The sequence below is a fragment of the Hordeum vulgare genome, chromosome 7H (genome assembly GCF_904849725.1).
Source record: "Hordeum vulgare subsp. vulgare chromosome 7H, MorexV3_pseudomolecules_assembly, whole genome shotgun sequence".
NCBI classification, from domain to species: domain Eukaryota; kingdom Viridiplantae; phylum Streptophyta; class Magnoliopsida; order Poales; family Poaceae; genus Hordeum; species Hordeum vulgare.
In genome coordinates this window covers 615,821,114-615,836,802 of record NC_058524.1, presented here as the reverse complement: position 1 = coordinate 615,836,802, position 15,689 = coordinate 615,821,114, and the positions used below count along the sequence as shown (strand labels likewise).

The 15,689-nt window shown below is 43.3% G+C and overlaps 1 protein-coding gene across 1 annotated transcript; it reads left to right on the top strand.

Annotated features, from left to right (window-relative positions):
* The first annotated feature begins 9,517 nt into the window (after nt 1–9,517).
* Nucleotides 9,518–12,712, top strand: LOC123407802 (ESCRT-related protein CHMP1). Its single transcript, XM_045101026.1, has 2 exons — nt 9,518–10,310; nt 12,493–12,712. The coding sequence occupies exon 1, from the start codon at nt 9,672–9,674 to the stop codon at nt 10,284–10,286; it is 615 nt and encodes a 204-aa protein (XP_044956961.1). The 5' UTR covers nt 9,518–9,671; the 3' UTR covers nt 10,287–10,310; nt 12,493–12,712.
* The last annotated feature ends 2,977 nt before the right edge of the window (nt 12,713–15,689 follow it).

The following is a 15,689-nucleotide window of genomic DNA, read 5'->3' as shown; positions in this document are numbered from 1 at the left end:
TTGATATATATTTGCAATTTTTGTTTTTGTGAAACAAGAGGTACATGAGATGATAATATATTTTCTTCAACAAACAGTCATATGCTTGATTAGAGCTTGGAGTGTGTGTTTTGGTTCCTGGTGGTCCTTTGGAAACATAGTTGGTATTTCGCTCCCTATTACAGTTTCTGCATCAGCCATTTGCAGAATCTCGTGATCATTCAACCAAAAACTCCAGCAGGAGCACAAAAAGGGTTCTGGCCACAGGGCAGATTTCCACCCAAACATTCAAAATGCATTTTCATGCCATATGAATCCTGTCAAGGGTAAAAAAAACTTACATCAAAGATAATATGGTAGGTTGCTCAGCTTGATATGAAGGCATTGTCCATGAAAGGTGTTGAATTTGTCTCTAGGAATGCAGTGTTTTTCCTCCGGTACTGGTTTGTAGCCCATGTTGTTGACACTGGTGGGAAAAAATAACGGACTCGTTGTGATGCTTATGTACCCTTTTGGGAACTGCTGGATAGATCATATTGACATTCTGAAATATGTATTATCCAAACTTATTTATTAGTCTGCTGAAAATTTGACAATGGAATGAAATGGAAAGTATTTGTACTTCATTCATGGTTTCTTGAGTTGTTTGGAAGGGTTTGTAGCCTAAGGTTTTCATGCCATAACACATCAGACATGTGTTTGGTTAATTGTTATAGTCGTGGCTTGCCACAATTCCTCCACTATATGGTTCACATGTTAATAGACTTGAAAATAAATTCTTCACAAATCTTGCGGTGGACATTTTTTTGCCACATTGCCTAAGAATAGTCATGCCAAAGTTAGTCATCAAATGCGAACCAACCTCAATCTGTGGTTGGATAGTTAGGAGGACGGTGGTATTGTCTGCCCACCAGAGTTCAAATCCTAGTCTTGCGGTGGACATTTTTTAGTCACATTGCCTAAGAATAGTCGTGCCAAAGTTAGTCATCAACTGCGAACCAACCTCAATATATGGTTGGATAGTTAGGAGGACAGTGGTATCCCTTACCCACCAGAGTTCAAACCCTAGTCTTGACATTAGGCCTTTCCGGCGGATGTGCGTGTAGTGGGATGAGACAGTCCGTCGACCACGGAGGCGTCTGTGGCGACTTTATCAATTTCAAGATGGTGTGCCGATTCAGTATCTCGGAGGTGCTCATAGGGATATGATGTGCGTTCATGAATTCATATGGATGAATGTATATGTGTATGTATGAGCGTCTACGTCGGTATTGTGTTCAAAAAAAGTTGGTCATCAACTCAGTTTAGAAAAAAAGTTAGTCATCAACTCAACACACTCTAAAAAACAAAGGACATGATCCAAACTTGATATGACGTCGCGGTCGCCCCGCCAGACGTCACCGCCGCCGCCCGCACACCTCTCCTTGCCCCCGAGCACCTCCGCGGTAAGTCGGGTGCCCCCTCCCTCTCTCATTCTGCTTAGGGTTAGGATTCGTAATGATTCGTACTTATAAATTACATAATGATTGTTTGATGTTGCTAGAAAACTAGAATGCTAGATTTCTAGAAAACTAGAATGGTTGATTGATTTTGCTAGAAAACTATAATGCTAGATTGCTAGAAAAGTAGAAACTAGAATGCTAGATTGCTAGAAAACTAGAATGGTTTATTGATTTTGCTGTTTCATTAGATGAAATCGTCATGATAGATATAAAATGTTGTATTACATAATGATTCGTAATGATTCGTACTTATACATAATTTGAAACAACACACATGGATAATTCATCAAGCAACAACGAATCGGTGGGTGACGTGGAGCTGTGGAATCAGTACCTCTTAGAGTCGTGAGAGTGGAGAATCAAAAAACTCGAAGAAAATAATGCCGGCGTGAAGAATAAAAGGGATCCGTTGCTCATAGAGGGTGCTAATGCCCGCAATAAGGTAGACAAACTGAGGGAACTGATGGATAAGTTTACGGAGGAGAGGGATATATTAAATATGGAGAGAAAAAACTCATGATAGAGAGGATTGACCTACAAAGAGACGTTGCTTACTCCAAAAAAATGGAAAAGAACGATCGGAAGAAGCTTCGCTAGCTGAGAATAATCCTTCATGAAGAGTAGCTATATAGCTAGTTTAATTATTTTAGTATCTTTTGTGGAGTTTTAAACTTTGAAGTTTAATTATAAGTATGTTTAGTTGATCAATACTAAGTTTTAAACTCTGAAATTTATAAGTATGTTTAGTTGATCAATACTAAGTTTTAAACTCTGAAATTTATAAGTATGTTTAGTTGATCAGTACCTTTTGTGAAGTCGTATTTTTTTTATTATCAAAAAACAAATTGTTGGTGTCGAACAAAGGTGGATGTCAGCAACATGTTACTGCTGGCATGGGACCCAACGCCACCACTATTTTTAACTGTGGCGCTATATAGCTAGGCTTTTCTGCACTAGTGCAAGATTGTTGAAAGTATATAAAAATTGACTTTAGACAAACTTAATATGCGGAGTGAATAAAAATGGAGGGAGTGTTGTGATCCGTAGACCCCAAAGTGACAAAAAATGGGACCACCTCCGATGATGATCACAGTATGAAGAATTCATTTATTCACTATGTATTAATGCTTTGTTTGGGTTCTCTATTAAAAGGAGGCCTTAATTATTCTTAGAATCTCATTAGAAACCCGCTGCCGCGGGAGGGCTTGAACAAAAGATGTCATACAAGTTCTTATTATAAACATGCATGACTGTATACGGAATACGTGCCTACACTGAATTTATGACTTGGAGCTACTTCAGTGTCGCTCTAGGTTGTGACTGTTACATGATATATGTCATCCGTACAATTATTCATCACTGATAAAATGCCTGCCCTTCGCTTAGTTTGTGTTTGCTAAGTTACTATTGTTCCTACTGTTGTTACAATCACTACCAAACTACTAATGTTACTACTGTTACCAACACCGCTACTACCAAAACTATCAAACTATTGTGCTACTAAATACTCTACTGCAGGAAGATATATTTCAGGTGTGGCTCATAAATATCCTTTGGCTTACCTTGTATCGAATCAATAAATTTGAATGAAATACTATCCTTGAAGACCGTTGTGATCCACTATACTTGTGGGTTATCACAAACAACAACCTCACTAGCTGCACTCGTGTGGTGGGCCAGTTGTAGTCGTTTTGCAACAATTGCACTTATATGTCTACTGGTGGACATGGCACTAGCGGACAATGCCCTCCGCACACATAGCATGGGAAATGCAATTTGTAATCTAGTTGTAATCCTTGAAGTTGCATATTTAGTGGTGGACATGTTCAGAAACTCTTTCGGGTGGAATGGTAGACATTGCAAAATTTGTTGTCGACAATCCGGCCTCGACTATAAGAATAAGACAGAGGGAGTCTCCCCTTAGTTATTTTTTTAATGGTGGACATGTAACTTGGGTACAAACCTTCGCAACGAGACCATGCGGTCAAGGTGCGAAATCGTCTCGCTCATTATGCAAAATGGTTTGCTAGCTAACCAGCGAAATCGTCTTACTAATGTTGCCACTGTAGAGCTTGCTGTTGTTCTGTCCCTGTTGCAGCATTTCCATCCTAATGACGCCGTCGACGAAAGGTACCTCACCCATGGGCTCCCGTTCTCCATTAAGAACGGTTACAACCTTCTCATCGGCTCACGAGACAACGACACCAGCGCTGCTCTCATATGGGTCTCCGCGTCCCAATCAAGGTTCAGGTTTTTGGCTGGCTCCTATTCCAAAACCGCCTCAACTCCAAGGCCAACCTCCTCCGCAAGACCATCGTCTTCGACACCATGTGTGCGCGTTGCTCCGCGCCCTGCGAGGACGCCACCCACATCTTCCTTCCCTGTCCCGACTCAGTCGCCGTGTGGTTGGCTCTGCAGCTCAATACCAGAAATTCGGGACATCGACACGCCACTCGGACATGACGACGAGACTTGGCCTTCGGTTGCCCTCACCATCCTTTGGAAGATATGGGACTCTAAAAACTCCATGTCCTTCCGCGGAACACGTCACCCTGTACATGTAACTGTCCAAAATATTATAAACGACTTCACCCTTTGAACTGCTAGATTTAGGTGCTCCAAAGAGAAGGTAGGAGCCATGTCATGGTGCCAATACCTCTCCTCTCGCGGCTCTAGTACTTTGTAAACTCGCCTCACGGCTCTTTGAGTAATGCATTCAGGTGGGGAGCCTCCCCCCGGTGATTGTTTAAAAAAATGTCAGTCAAATAACAACTTTGCAGTTGCAAGTCCAGCGACGGCATGTAACTGTCTGTCAATACTCAAAAGTTGACTCAGCTGCTCCTGCGTGTCAACAGCAAAATAAAAGAATACCAGATTTTTTTTTAAAAAAACTCTGATTTCTTTTGGCAAGGAAGATATATGAGGTCCCTGCCAATTCTCAACTCATTTTACATTTGAGTAACTAACAGCAAATGATACAAAATCGGGATATGCAAAAAAGTTGATTGTTCGTGCACAGTTCGAACGATTTTTTTTCTTTTTATCGATAGCTACTCAGATGCCCGAAGGAGCTAGAAATTGACACGAACCACAAACGCAGTCAAGCATCTTCGATGCTAAAAAAACTTCAAGTTTGTTTGAATTTTTAAAAAGGAAAACATATACTACTATACCAAGGCAAAAATACTCATTTGAATTGAATCACTCAATCAGTCCAGAAAGAAAAGAAAAGTCAGACCCTGATTCCATCGCCCGTACGGCACGCGCCCACGCCCGCAGCAGCACGTTTCCCCACGACCAAACCGCGTCTCTCCTTTCCCAACCGAATCCTCAAACCACCGCGTCGCCCTCGCCCTCCCTCCCCTAAAAAAATCCCCAATCCTCTTGCCCCCTCCCCAATCCCGACCCCCGACGAAACCCTAGCGAGCGGCAGCGGCGGCGGCGGTCATGGGCAACCCGGAGAAGCTGATGGCGCAGATCTTCGACCTCAAGTTCACCTCCACAACGTAGTGGCAGGCGCACAAGTGCGAGAAGGAGGAGAAGGAGCCAAAGCCACCACTATTTTTTAACTATGGATGCTAGCAAGATGTCATATACTGCTGGCGTGGGATCCAATGCCACCACTATTTTTTAACTGTGGTGCCATATTGATGACGGCAGATGTCTACGCCAGCAAGGCCATTTTTGTCACGCCATAGCTAGGCTTTTCTGCACTAGTGCAAGCTTGTTGAAAGTATATAAAATTTGACTTTAGACAAACCTAATATGCGGAGTGAATTAAAATGGAGGGAGTGTTGTGATACGTAGATCCCAAATGACAGAAATTGGGACCACCTTCGGTGATGATCATACTATGAAGAGTTCATGTATTCACTATGTATGAATGCTTTGTTTCGGTTCTCTGTTAAAATGAGGCCTTAATTACTCTTAGAATCCCATTAGCAACCCGCTGCCGCGAGAGGGGTTGAACAAAAGACGTTATACAAGTTCTTATTATAAGTATGGATGACTATATACGGAATACATGTCTACACTGAATTTACGACTTGGAGCTAGTTCAGTGTCGCTCTAGGTTGTGACTGTTACATGATATATGTCATTCATACAATTATTCATCACTGATCAAGTGCCTGCCCTTTGCTTAGTTTGTGTTTGCTAAGTTACTATTGTTGCTACTGTTGTTACAATCACTATAAAACTACTGCTGTTACTACTGTTACCAATGCCGCTACTACTAAAACTAACAAACTATTGTGCTACTAAATACTCTACTGCAGGAAGATATATTTCCAGGTGGCTCATAAATATCCTTTGACTTACCATGTATCGAATCAATAAATTTGGATGAAATACTATCCTCGAAGACTGTTGTGATCCTCTATACTTGTGGGTTATCACAAATGGCAACCTCACTAGCTGCACTCGTGTGGTGGGACAGTTGTAATCGTTTTGCAACAATTGCACTTATATGTCTACTGGTGGACATGGCACGAGCGGACAATGCCCTCCCTGTCCAGTTGCACACACAACATGGGCAATGCAATTTATAATCTGGTTGCAATCCTTGCAGTTGCATATCTAATGGTGGACATGTTCAGAAGTTCTTTCGGATGGAATGATAGACATTGCAAAATTTGTTGTCGACAATTCGGGCTCGACTATAAGAATGAGACAGGCCCTTAATTCTTTTTTTTAATAATGATGTACTTGTAACTTGGGGACAAACCTTCGCGTCGAGGCCATGCAGTCAAGGTGCAACTTTGCAGTTGCAAGTCAGGCGACGGCATGTAACTGGCTGTCAACACTCCTTATCGTCTCAGCTGTCCTGCGTGTCAACAGCAAAATAAAAGAATACCAGAAAAAGATTTTAAAAAATCTGATTTCTTTTGGAAAGGAAGATGTTTGGAGCATGAAGAAAGAATAACAGAAATAAGACAGGGGAAGTCAAGCGCCTTTAGATGCTAAAGAAACTTCAAATTTGTTTGAATATTTTTAAAGGAAAACATATACTCCCTCGTAAACTAATATAAAAACTTTTAGATCAAATAGTGATCTAAACGTTTTTATATTGGGAAAAGCTTACCTTTCACCGGCGGATCTGTACGATCCATCCGCCGCCTCCTCATCCGTCGATTTTTTCCCATCACGCGTCCAACGTTTTTCTGCAACTGGGTAGTTGTTTCAGAAACTTCCTAGTCCGTTGTCAGCCTACCGCAGCCCCGCGCGCATGTCGTCACCGGCCTGCCGCGGGCCCGCCGCCCCTGCTCCGCCGCCCTCCGCCCGTCGGCCTGTGCGCTGCCCCGACGCCCTCCACCGCCGGCCAGCCCCTCGCCAGATCCCCACCTCGCCGGATCGCCGGATCCCCACCTCGCGCGGCGTACGAGGAGGTGTGGGGCACGGACGCCGGCAAGCTCCCATCGCTGGGGAGCTTAATCTCTTGAACCAACCGCTCCAGATCCATGCACGAGCTTCCACCTTCCATCACCGCGTCCGTCGCTTCCGCCGCCAGCTCCTTAGCACGTGCGCGCACTCCGCGGCCTCCCTCTCCGTCAGCGTCGGCCAGCACGGCCGCGAGCTCGCCCGCGTCCGGGCAGACGCCGATCCCACCCGCGCACGGCGACGCCCGCTGGCCAGCCCCGCCGCCGTCCTCCACCGCCGGCCTGCCCGCGGCCCGCGCACGGCGACGCCCGCTGGCCAGCCCCGCCGTCGTCCTCCACCGCCGGCCTGCCCGTGGCCCGCGCACGCCGACGCCCGTTGGCCAGCCACGCCGCCGTCCTCCACCACCAACCTACCCGCGGCCCGCGCACCGGCCTGCTCCGCAACTAAGTTCTGCAACTCGACCTTTGTTGCAAAAGTTTTCTGCAACACGACATTTGTGGCAAAAATTCTTCCGTAAAAATACCTATGTTACAGAAAGACGAAGAAAAAAATTCTACAACAAGCAAATTGTTTCTGAAACTCGACCGTTGTTTCAGGAATTAACGGATCCAAAGTTTATTTTTTTCAACAAAGCGAAAGTTTCTGCAACTCGAGCGTCGTTTCAGGAATTAAGTCCAGAGCGGATCAGACGGAGCGGATCGGACGGCTACACACGCGAGATTGAACGGTTGTCGAGGGTGATGGATGTTTAATAAATATCCATCGGTAGATGCGTAGCAGTCCCCTTTTATATTAGTTTACGGAGGAAGTACTGCTATACCAAGGCAGAAATACTCAGTTCCTGTTTGGTTCCAAATAAGTCACTAACTTATAAGTTGAAAAGTGCAAAAAGTGACTTATTTTACCAAACAGACCCAACTTATAAGTCACCTCAACTTATAAGTCATAAGTTGCTCCACCCCAACTTATAAGTCACCCCAACTTATAAGTCATAAGTTGCTCCACCCCAACTTATATGTCACCCAATTTTGCGTGGGAAGGTGTGGTCAGGTGACTTATAAATCAGATGACAACCAAACAGGCGTGACTTATAAGTCACTGGTTTTAAGTCACCTGACTTATAAGTCACCTGACTTATCTTTACCTATTAATAAAGCACCTATTGCTTTTGTGGTACGTCATTAAAATTGCCCTTAATGTTGTATTAAATTACGCACTATGCCACCCCATAAGTGGAGGAGACGATTTGATTTTCGAATCTGTCAAAGTCACCGTGCGTATCGGTACTTAAAAGGCAAGGCGAGACCTTCGAAAGCAACAACAGCTAGCCTATTGGCTTTAGTGCCGCTACTCCATCCAGGAATCCCAGGTTCGATTCCTGAACCAACACCTTTTTCATCGGATTTTCTGTTTTATTATTTCGATTTGTCTGTTGCCTTCTTTTAATTAATTCAGAACTTTTTAAAATTCTAATTTTAAAAGTTTCGAGTTTTGAAAAACTGTTTGCATATTATAAAAGAATTCACAATTTCTTCGATTCCTGAACCAACACCTTTTTCATCGGATTTTCTGTTTTATTATTTCAATTTGTTTGTTGCCTTCTTTTAATTAATTCAGAACTTTTCATAATCCCAATTTTAAAAGTTTCAAGTTTTGGAAAACTGTTTTCATATTATAAAAGAATTCACAATTTCCAAAAATATATTCAGAAAATAAAGAACGTTCATGATTTGAAAATGATCATGTATTCAAAATATAGAAAAAATGTTCAGGAAATCATAAAATGTCTAGAAATTCAAACGTTCATGATTTGAAAATGATCATGTATTCAAAATATAGAAAAAATGTTCAGGAAATCATAAAATGTCTAGAAATTCAAAAGAAGGATCAGGAAATCAGAAATTGTTTGCGGAATTCAAATTTTTTTATGATTTTCAAAAAACAGTTTGCATATTATAAAATAATTCACAAATTCGACAAATATATTCTGGAAAATATAAAATGTTTCTTATTTCAATTTATTTATCTTCTATAAATTAATTCAGAATTTCTCAAAATTCTGTATTTTAAAGGTTTTGAGTTTTGGAAAAACGAAATCATGAAATCATAAAATGTTTGGTAATTTAAATAAAGTTTCAGGAAAACATAAAATGTTCGCGGACTAAAAAATGTTGATGATTTTTAAAAACTGTTCCGATATCGTAAAAGAATTCACAATTTCGAAAAATATATTCATCCAATATAAAACATTCAAGATTTTGAAAATGATGATGTATTCAAAGCATATCCATGAATTCAAAGAAGATGTGTGTGAAATTTTATAAAATGTTACAAAATTTGATAACATGGCCACCGGGGCCATCATCAAGCAAAAAAAAAAGTGATAATATGATGGGCCATCGTGGTAAAATAAAAAAATAGAGAATGAACGCTCATATGTCAGGATATTGAGCCATATTTATTTGGCTACAACGTGATATTTTTATTTACCGTTGCAACGCACCGTCGTATTTGCTGGTTTAAACCAAACAGGCCCTCGTTTGAATTGAATCAGTCAATCAATCCGGAAAGAAAAGAAAAGTCAGGCCCTGATTCCATCGTCCGTACGGCACGCGCCGACGCCCACACGCAGCGGCACGTTTGCTTAGCCGTGTCACGACCAAACCCGCGTCTCTCCTAGTCCTTTCCCAACCGAATCCTCAAACCACCGCGTCGCCCTCCCTCCCCTAAAAAATCCCCAATCCTCCTCTCGCCCCCCTCCCCAATCCCGACCCCCGACGAAACCCTAGCTAACAACCGGCGGCGGCGGCGATGGGCAACCCGGAGAAGCTGATGGCGCAGATCTTCGACCTCAAGTTCACCTCCAAGTCGCTGCAGCGGCAGGCGCGCAAGTGCGAGAAGGAGGAGAAGGACCAGAAGCTCAAGGTCAAGAAGGCCATCGAGAAGGGCAACGTCGACGGCGCGCGGATCTACGCCGAGAACGCCATCCGCAAGCGCACCGAGCACATGAACTACCTCCGCCTCGCCTCCCGCCTCGACGCCGTCGTCTCCCGCCTCGACACGCAGGCCAAGATGCAGGCCATCGGAAAGTCCATGGGCAACATCGTCAAGTCGCTCGACTCCTCCCTCGCCACCGGCAACCTCCAGAAGATGTCCGAGACCATGGACAACTTCGAGCGCCAGTTCGTCAACATGGAGGTCCAGGCCGAGTTCATGGAGGGCGCCATGGCAGGTTCCACCTCCCTCTCCACGCCCGAGACCGAGGTCAACTCCCTCATGCAGCAGGTCGCCGACGACTACGGCCTCGAGGTCTCCGTCGGCCTACCCCAGGCCGCCGCACACGCCATCCCCGCCGCCAAGGACAAGGAGAAGGTCGACGAGGACGACCTCACCCGCCGCCTCGCTGAGCTCAAGGCCCGCGGCTGAACAAACGCTTACGCTTCAGATCAGGTGATTTATCTATCTATATCTAGATAAATAGCCTGGCACCATATGCCCATGAATGATACTCCAGCTTGCCTGCTGCTGCTGCACCATATTTCTTACTACTTTTTACTTCAGAGACTATGATTTCGTCTCATCAACTGTGTCAAGAAAATTCAATTTGTGGTTGTTAGGTTGTCCTGGTGCTTATGTATGCTTCTTTCAAGCCTTTCGATTTGCAATTCTTTAGATTTCAGATTAGTACAGGACAGTATTGGGAATTCTTTTATGCCTTTTGAGTTTACCTGTAAGGCTGTAACAATAATAACAATAACAAAAGATAGCAAACACTGAATACTGTGTATAATATTGTCAAGCTTCTTTCATGCCTTTTGAGTTTAGCATCATTCTATCTAAATTTAGTGAGTAAATAACTTGGCACTTCTAGGCTTCTAGTTAAGTTGTACACTTACAGATGTATAGATTTGACAATTTGTACACCTAATTTTTCTCATGCCTAGCATGTTACCTCTAACAATAGAAAGAGTTCAGGAGCATTGCATGATGTATGCTCTTATCAAGTGCATGGCATACTGTATACACTTATCTTACTCCTTGATACTACTATCATGGTGTAACATTCGTTCAGTGGGTCAAAGGCTCATCTTGTTATATCACTTAATCTGAATATACCATCAGTGGATATTTATGTACATAGAGGGCAGCGTCATTTATGTGTGAAAGCACACCCTTGTTCTATTGGACATATTATTGACGATATGCAATTGAGGATTTGATATCCATATAGTGATTGTTAGGATACTGTGCAGCATGTGTTGGATATTGTACTATAGTATGTATGTTTGTAGTGTTTACCAAGTCAGTTTGAAAGCTATGCTTAGGTACCTAATCTAGCAAGTACTTTGAAGGTACAAATTATTGTTTCTATAGAGATGTACTGGCTGATATATGTGCAATTTATGGCCCCACATCTTTTCACCAAGGCATTTTATTATTTAACGATATCATATATAATTTTCACTTGCCATTTTGATGATTGACCCATTATGCAAAAGTTACCCTTTGATTCATTCACTATGTGTGCCGCCAGCCCTTCACTGTACTCTTCTCCTTTGCTGTAGTTATAAACCAGTAAATGGCATGATATATAGTAACATCAGAATAAGCTTGATGCTAGAAAGGCACAGTATGTGCAAACTCTCATCTTTCAACTTCGATGTATAGTCTGCCAACTTGTACTTGATAGTCCATAGCCAATTTACAGCTGTTCTATATCAGCTATTTAGAACCATGATTTTTTTTTGACAGATAGAACCATGAATGTTAGTTGGCCCATAGATGGCACTTTTATTGCTCCATGTTTTCATGCTAAATACAACATAATCTCACTGGTATTCCTGATTCATCAAAGTGATGGATGTTGTAAACATCTGATATTAATTAGAATCTTCGAGATCAGTAAGCCAGTGGTTTTGGAACTCATCCAGATGACAGGACTGGTTGTTTTGTCCCTTTGTTTGTCAAGGTAGAAAGCGAAGTATGACGGTATCACATATAGTTAATTCACTGGTTGACATTGGATTCAGATTATATAAAGGGTGTGGCATAGGATAATTTCTGGTATATTAGTAGTGTGATAATAAACAAACCCAAAGGTTAGCACTTAATCAAAAGGAAATGACAGACACGGAAACTAATTATTAAACTCCTTCACTTCTGGCTGTCATATGCACTACCAATTTACCATAGCAAAATGGTACTTGGTCATCACACAGTATTATGTGTACAGTAAAACATGCCAGTGCTGACACCACACCACACATTCCAGTAATATAACACACTGATTTATCCCCATGAAGGTTTCCATCTCTGTGCCAACTAACATTCATATTCGCACTGTGTTGCAACTTTTCTTATTGGCAGAGCCAGTAGCATTAGAAGGTAAATATCCAGTACATTAATGCTACTGGTTGCTAAGTGAGTATTTGCGGACGGAGTACATTACTTTTAATTTTTCTGCAACTGTTAGTCGGTAGCATAGCATAATTGTAGAATATGTTAGTAACAGGCAGTGAACAATGCATTGCAGAGATAGCTCGTAATCGAGACCTATCCTTCCTTTAATTCTTGAACAGTTTTGTTCTGTGACGAACTAACATCTTACTCTATTCTCATCTCTGTTTTCCAGGTACGGCTTATGCAATGTTCACTCGCTTCTCCATCAGTTGTCAAGGGCTGCTCATATCTGACAGCCTCGTAAATATTGTTAACGCCCATGTGGGTGCTCTCTTGTCTGGGATCTCTATGCCGAACTGATTTAAACACTGCTGTGTGTGATATGAAGAGTTATTCCGAAACGGAGTGTGATATTGATATTATGAGTCAGTAATAATATGTGCTTGAGAACATCCTTGTGTTGCTGCGTTTTAAGTTCTTTTTCTTCGACATCTGCTTGTCTAGCATGTGGTATATTTGTGCAACGCGGTTGCTGTCGTTCCGTCTCAGTTCCGTGTGGTATGCCATGTTCGCCGAACTACCACTCCGTGTCATGTTAAGTGTTGTTGATAACTTATGCTTCCATAAGCTGAGGTGCGGTTGTTGGATCTCTGCGATCTGTTTGTCGTCCCAATGTGTTTTATGAGTCAATAAGGTGTGCTTGATTACAACTTGACCTGCTGCTGTAAGGACATGAATTTGCTTGGGTTGGAACTACTCCTTCTGTATCTATATACTTGTAGCTGGGAAGAACTAGTCTAGTTCTCCTGAACTACAAGTATTTAAGTACAGAGGAAGTATTTGTTTTTCCATGCTCAGGCCGAGGGCATATACCTTAATAGATGTTGGTCATGTGTATATGTGATTAGATTGCCGTCTCACTGTCTTTTAGATCATCATAATGGGGGCCTGAGTGCCACTCAAATGAAACCACAAGTGAGCAAAGACAATATAAGCAGACCAATGCACATGTTTGCTTCCCATATGAAAAATCAAAGACCAAAGAAACTGAGAAACCTCAGGAATTATCTCTTCAATCTGAGTCCCCCGGCGCAGCACTCTTTGTAATTGCGTTTGCGCATCCTTGCTCGCTGTCTTGATTCCTAATGTTTTGCTGGTCAGCTCTGCTCCACAAATGGATGTCGAGCGATGAACCGACTTCAGCTGCCGTTTAGGTCTTGTCAATGAGGATAACTTCATTTTTTGGAGAATGTACGAAGACATCGACATACCATCTTTCTTTCCTTTCCTGAGACAAATTATTGCTAAATGAATTAGTATTTTGTAATCAAGGCAACGAGAACAAGAAGCAATCCAGCGGAGCAGGAATAATAATAATAAAAAAATGATCTTTCTTTTCCTTTTGAGACAAATCATTGCTAAAGAACTGCAATATTTTGTAATCAAAAGGAGACGAGAACAATAAGCAATTCAGCGCAGAAGCAAGAATAAAAATGGAAAAAACAACATGGTGGTTCGCTCTCTCAGCACTTGTTGTGCGCAGCACAGCAATCACAAAAAAACAAAAAGGAAGTGAAAAACAAAATGGTGTTGGCTGGAGTGGGCTGCGAGGCCCAAACAGTCCAGTTGTCCAGCGGCCCGTTTCGGTAGGCGAGGTGGGACTAATCGAGCTGCGGTGCTGCGTTGCGTTTCAGACTACGCGTGGAGCGCTGTGCCGCTGTGCTGCTCTCTGCTGGGCTGAAAAGTATGCGCTTCTGCGGCTTTGGGCTTCTCCGGTGGGCAGCCATTCAAGAATTTCCCGAACGACTGGTTTGCACACTGGCTCTGTGCCTGGCTCAAGCTCAATGACAAACTCAACTTCATGGTGCGAAGGCATGCCTGGCAGCTCTTCAGGAAACACATCTTCATATTCGCAGACCACTGGGACTTGCGAGATAGGATTGATCTCACCCTTTTCATTCAAAGATAACAGACGGATTGTATCATCGCGCGCCGCGAATATAATCACGTCTTCCGAAGAGTGGGTAAGCTTCACTTCTTTGGCTTCACAATCAATTGACGCCTTGTTCATGGCCAGCCAATCCATACCAAGAATCAAGTCGATGTCGGAATTGCCCAAGACAATAGGAGATGCCAGAAAAGAATAACTACCTATCTTGACAGAAGCATCCGGAACCCTCATGTGCGAACTCATGCGCATGCCCGGAGAAACCACATGGAAGGGACTATCCAAATGAATATCAGGAATATCATGCTTAGCTATGAAAGGCTTGGAGATTAAGCAATGCGATGCACCAGAATCAAATAACACTTTAGCAGGAATATCATTGACGAGGAGGTTACCCATGATCACATCTGACGAGTTCTCTGCTTCAGCTGCGTTCACCATGTTGACTCGAGCTGATCTGGGGTTGAACTTGACAAGAGCGTTGCTTGGAGGTTTGCCTGGAGGAGGAGGCGGCAGTCGAAGCTGAGAAGTACACTTGTTGGCATAGTGACCCTTCTGCCCACACTTGTGACAAGTGACATCTGCTGGCTGCCGGTACTGAGTCTGAGGAGGCCCTTGCTTCTGATGCTGGTATCTCTGTTGGAAGACGGGGTTGGGTGGGTGGGAAGAACCACGACCACCTGAGTGCTTAAGCTGCTGCGAGTGTTGACAAGGAGGAGACACCCAGAACTTTGTTGCTTCTGAACCACCTGAGTCGAGGAAGAGCTGGAATTTGTGAAGCGCTTCTTAGAATTCTCCACCCTGAGCAAGGCTGCCTCTGCTATGAGAGCTAGGTTGTAGAACTTGTCGAACTCCTCAGGATCGTGCAAGGCAAGAGCTAACTGCAAATCTTCTTTCAATCCATCCCTGAACTGATAAATCTTGCTCTTCTGATCCGGGATATCCTGCAGCGCGTAACGGGCCAGCTCATGGAACTCAACGTTCTACTTGGACACGGAATTGCCACCCTGCTTCAAACGCCTAAACTTCTCACGCATCTCCTCCACAAAGCTGGAAGGGATGTAGTGGGACCTGAAGTCATGACAGAACTCATCCCAAGAAATCACCCTGGCGCCTCTAGAGTCCTTCAGTTGCTGCCACCATATAGAAGCCTGCCCCTTCAACTAGAACGTTGCAAACATAATCCTCCGGACGCACATTGCTACACTCGAAATGTTTGTTCATATCACGGATCCAATCTTCTGCATCAAATGGCCGGTCGCATGAAGTGAACGTCTTTGGCTGGTTCGACAGGAAGTGACTCAGACTGGCAAACTGATTTCCACCATGCTAAAAATTGTCTTGCTGTTGGTTGGCTCTCTCTTGCAGCAACTGTATCAGCATCTGGGTGTTTGCATTAGTAGCAGCCATCACCGCTTGTCAGGCCTCTGCAGGAGGAAGCGGCGGCGGAGGGTTCTCCGGAGGAGGAGGTGGAGGCGGCA

Bases quoted from the DNA above. Each gene is read 5' to 3' on its own strand.
- LOC123407802 (XM_045101026.1), top strand. From the start codon at position 9,672: ATGGGCAACCCGGAGAAGCTGATGGCGCAGATCTTCGACCTCAAGTTC.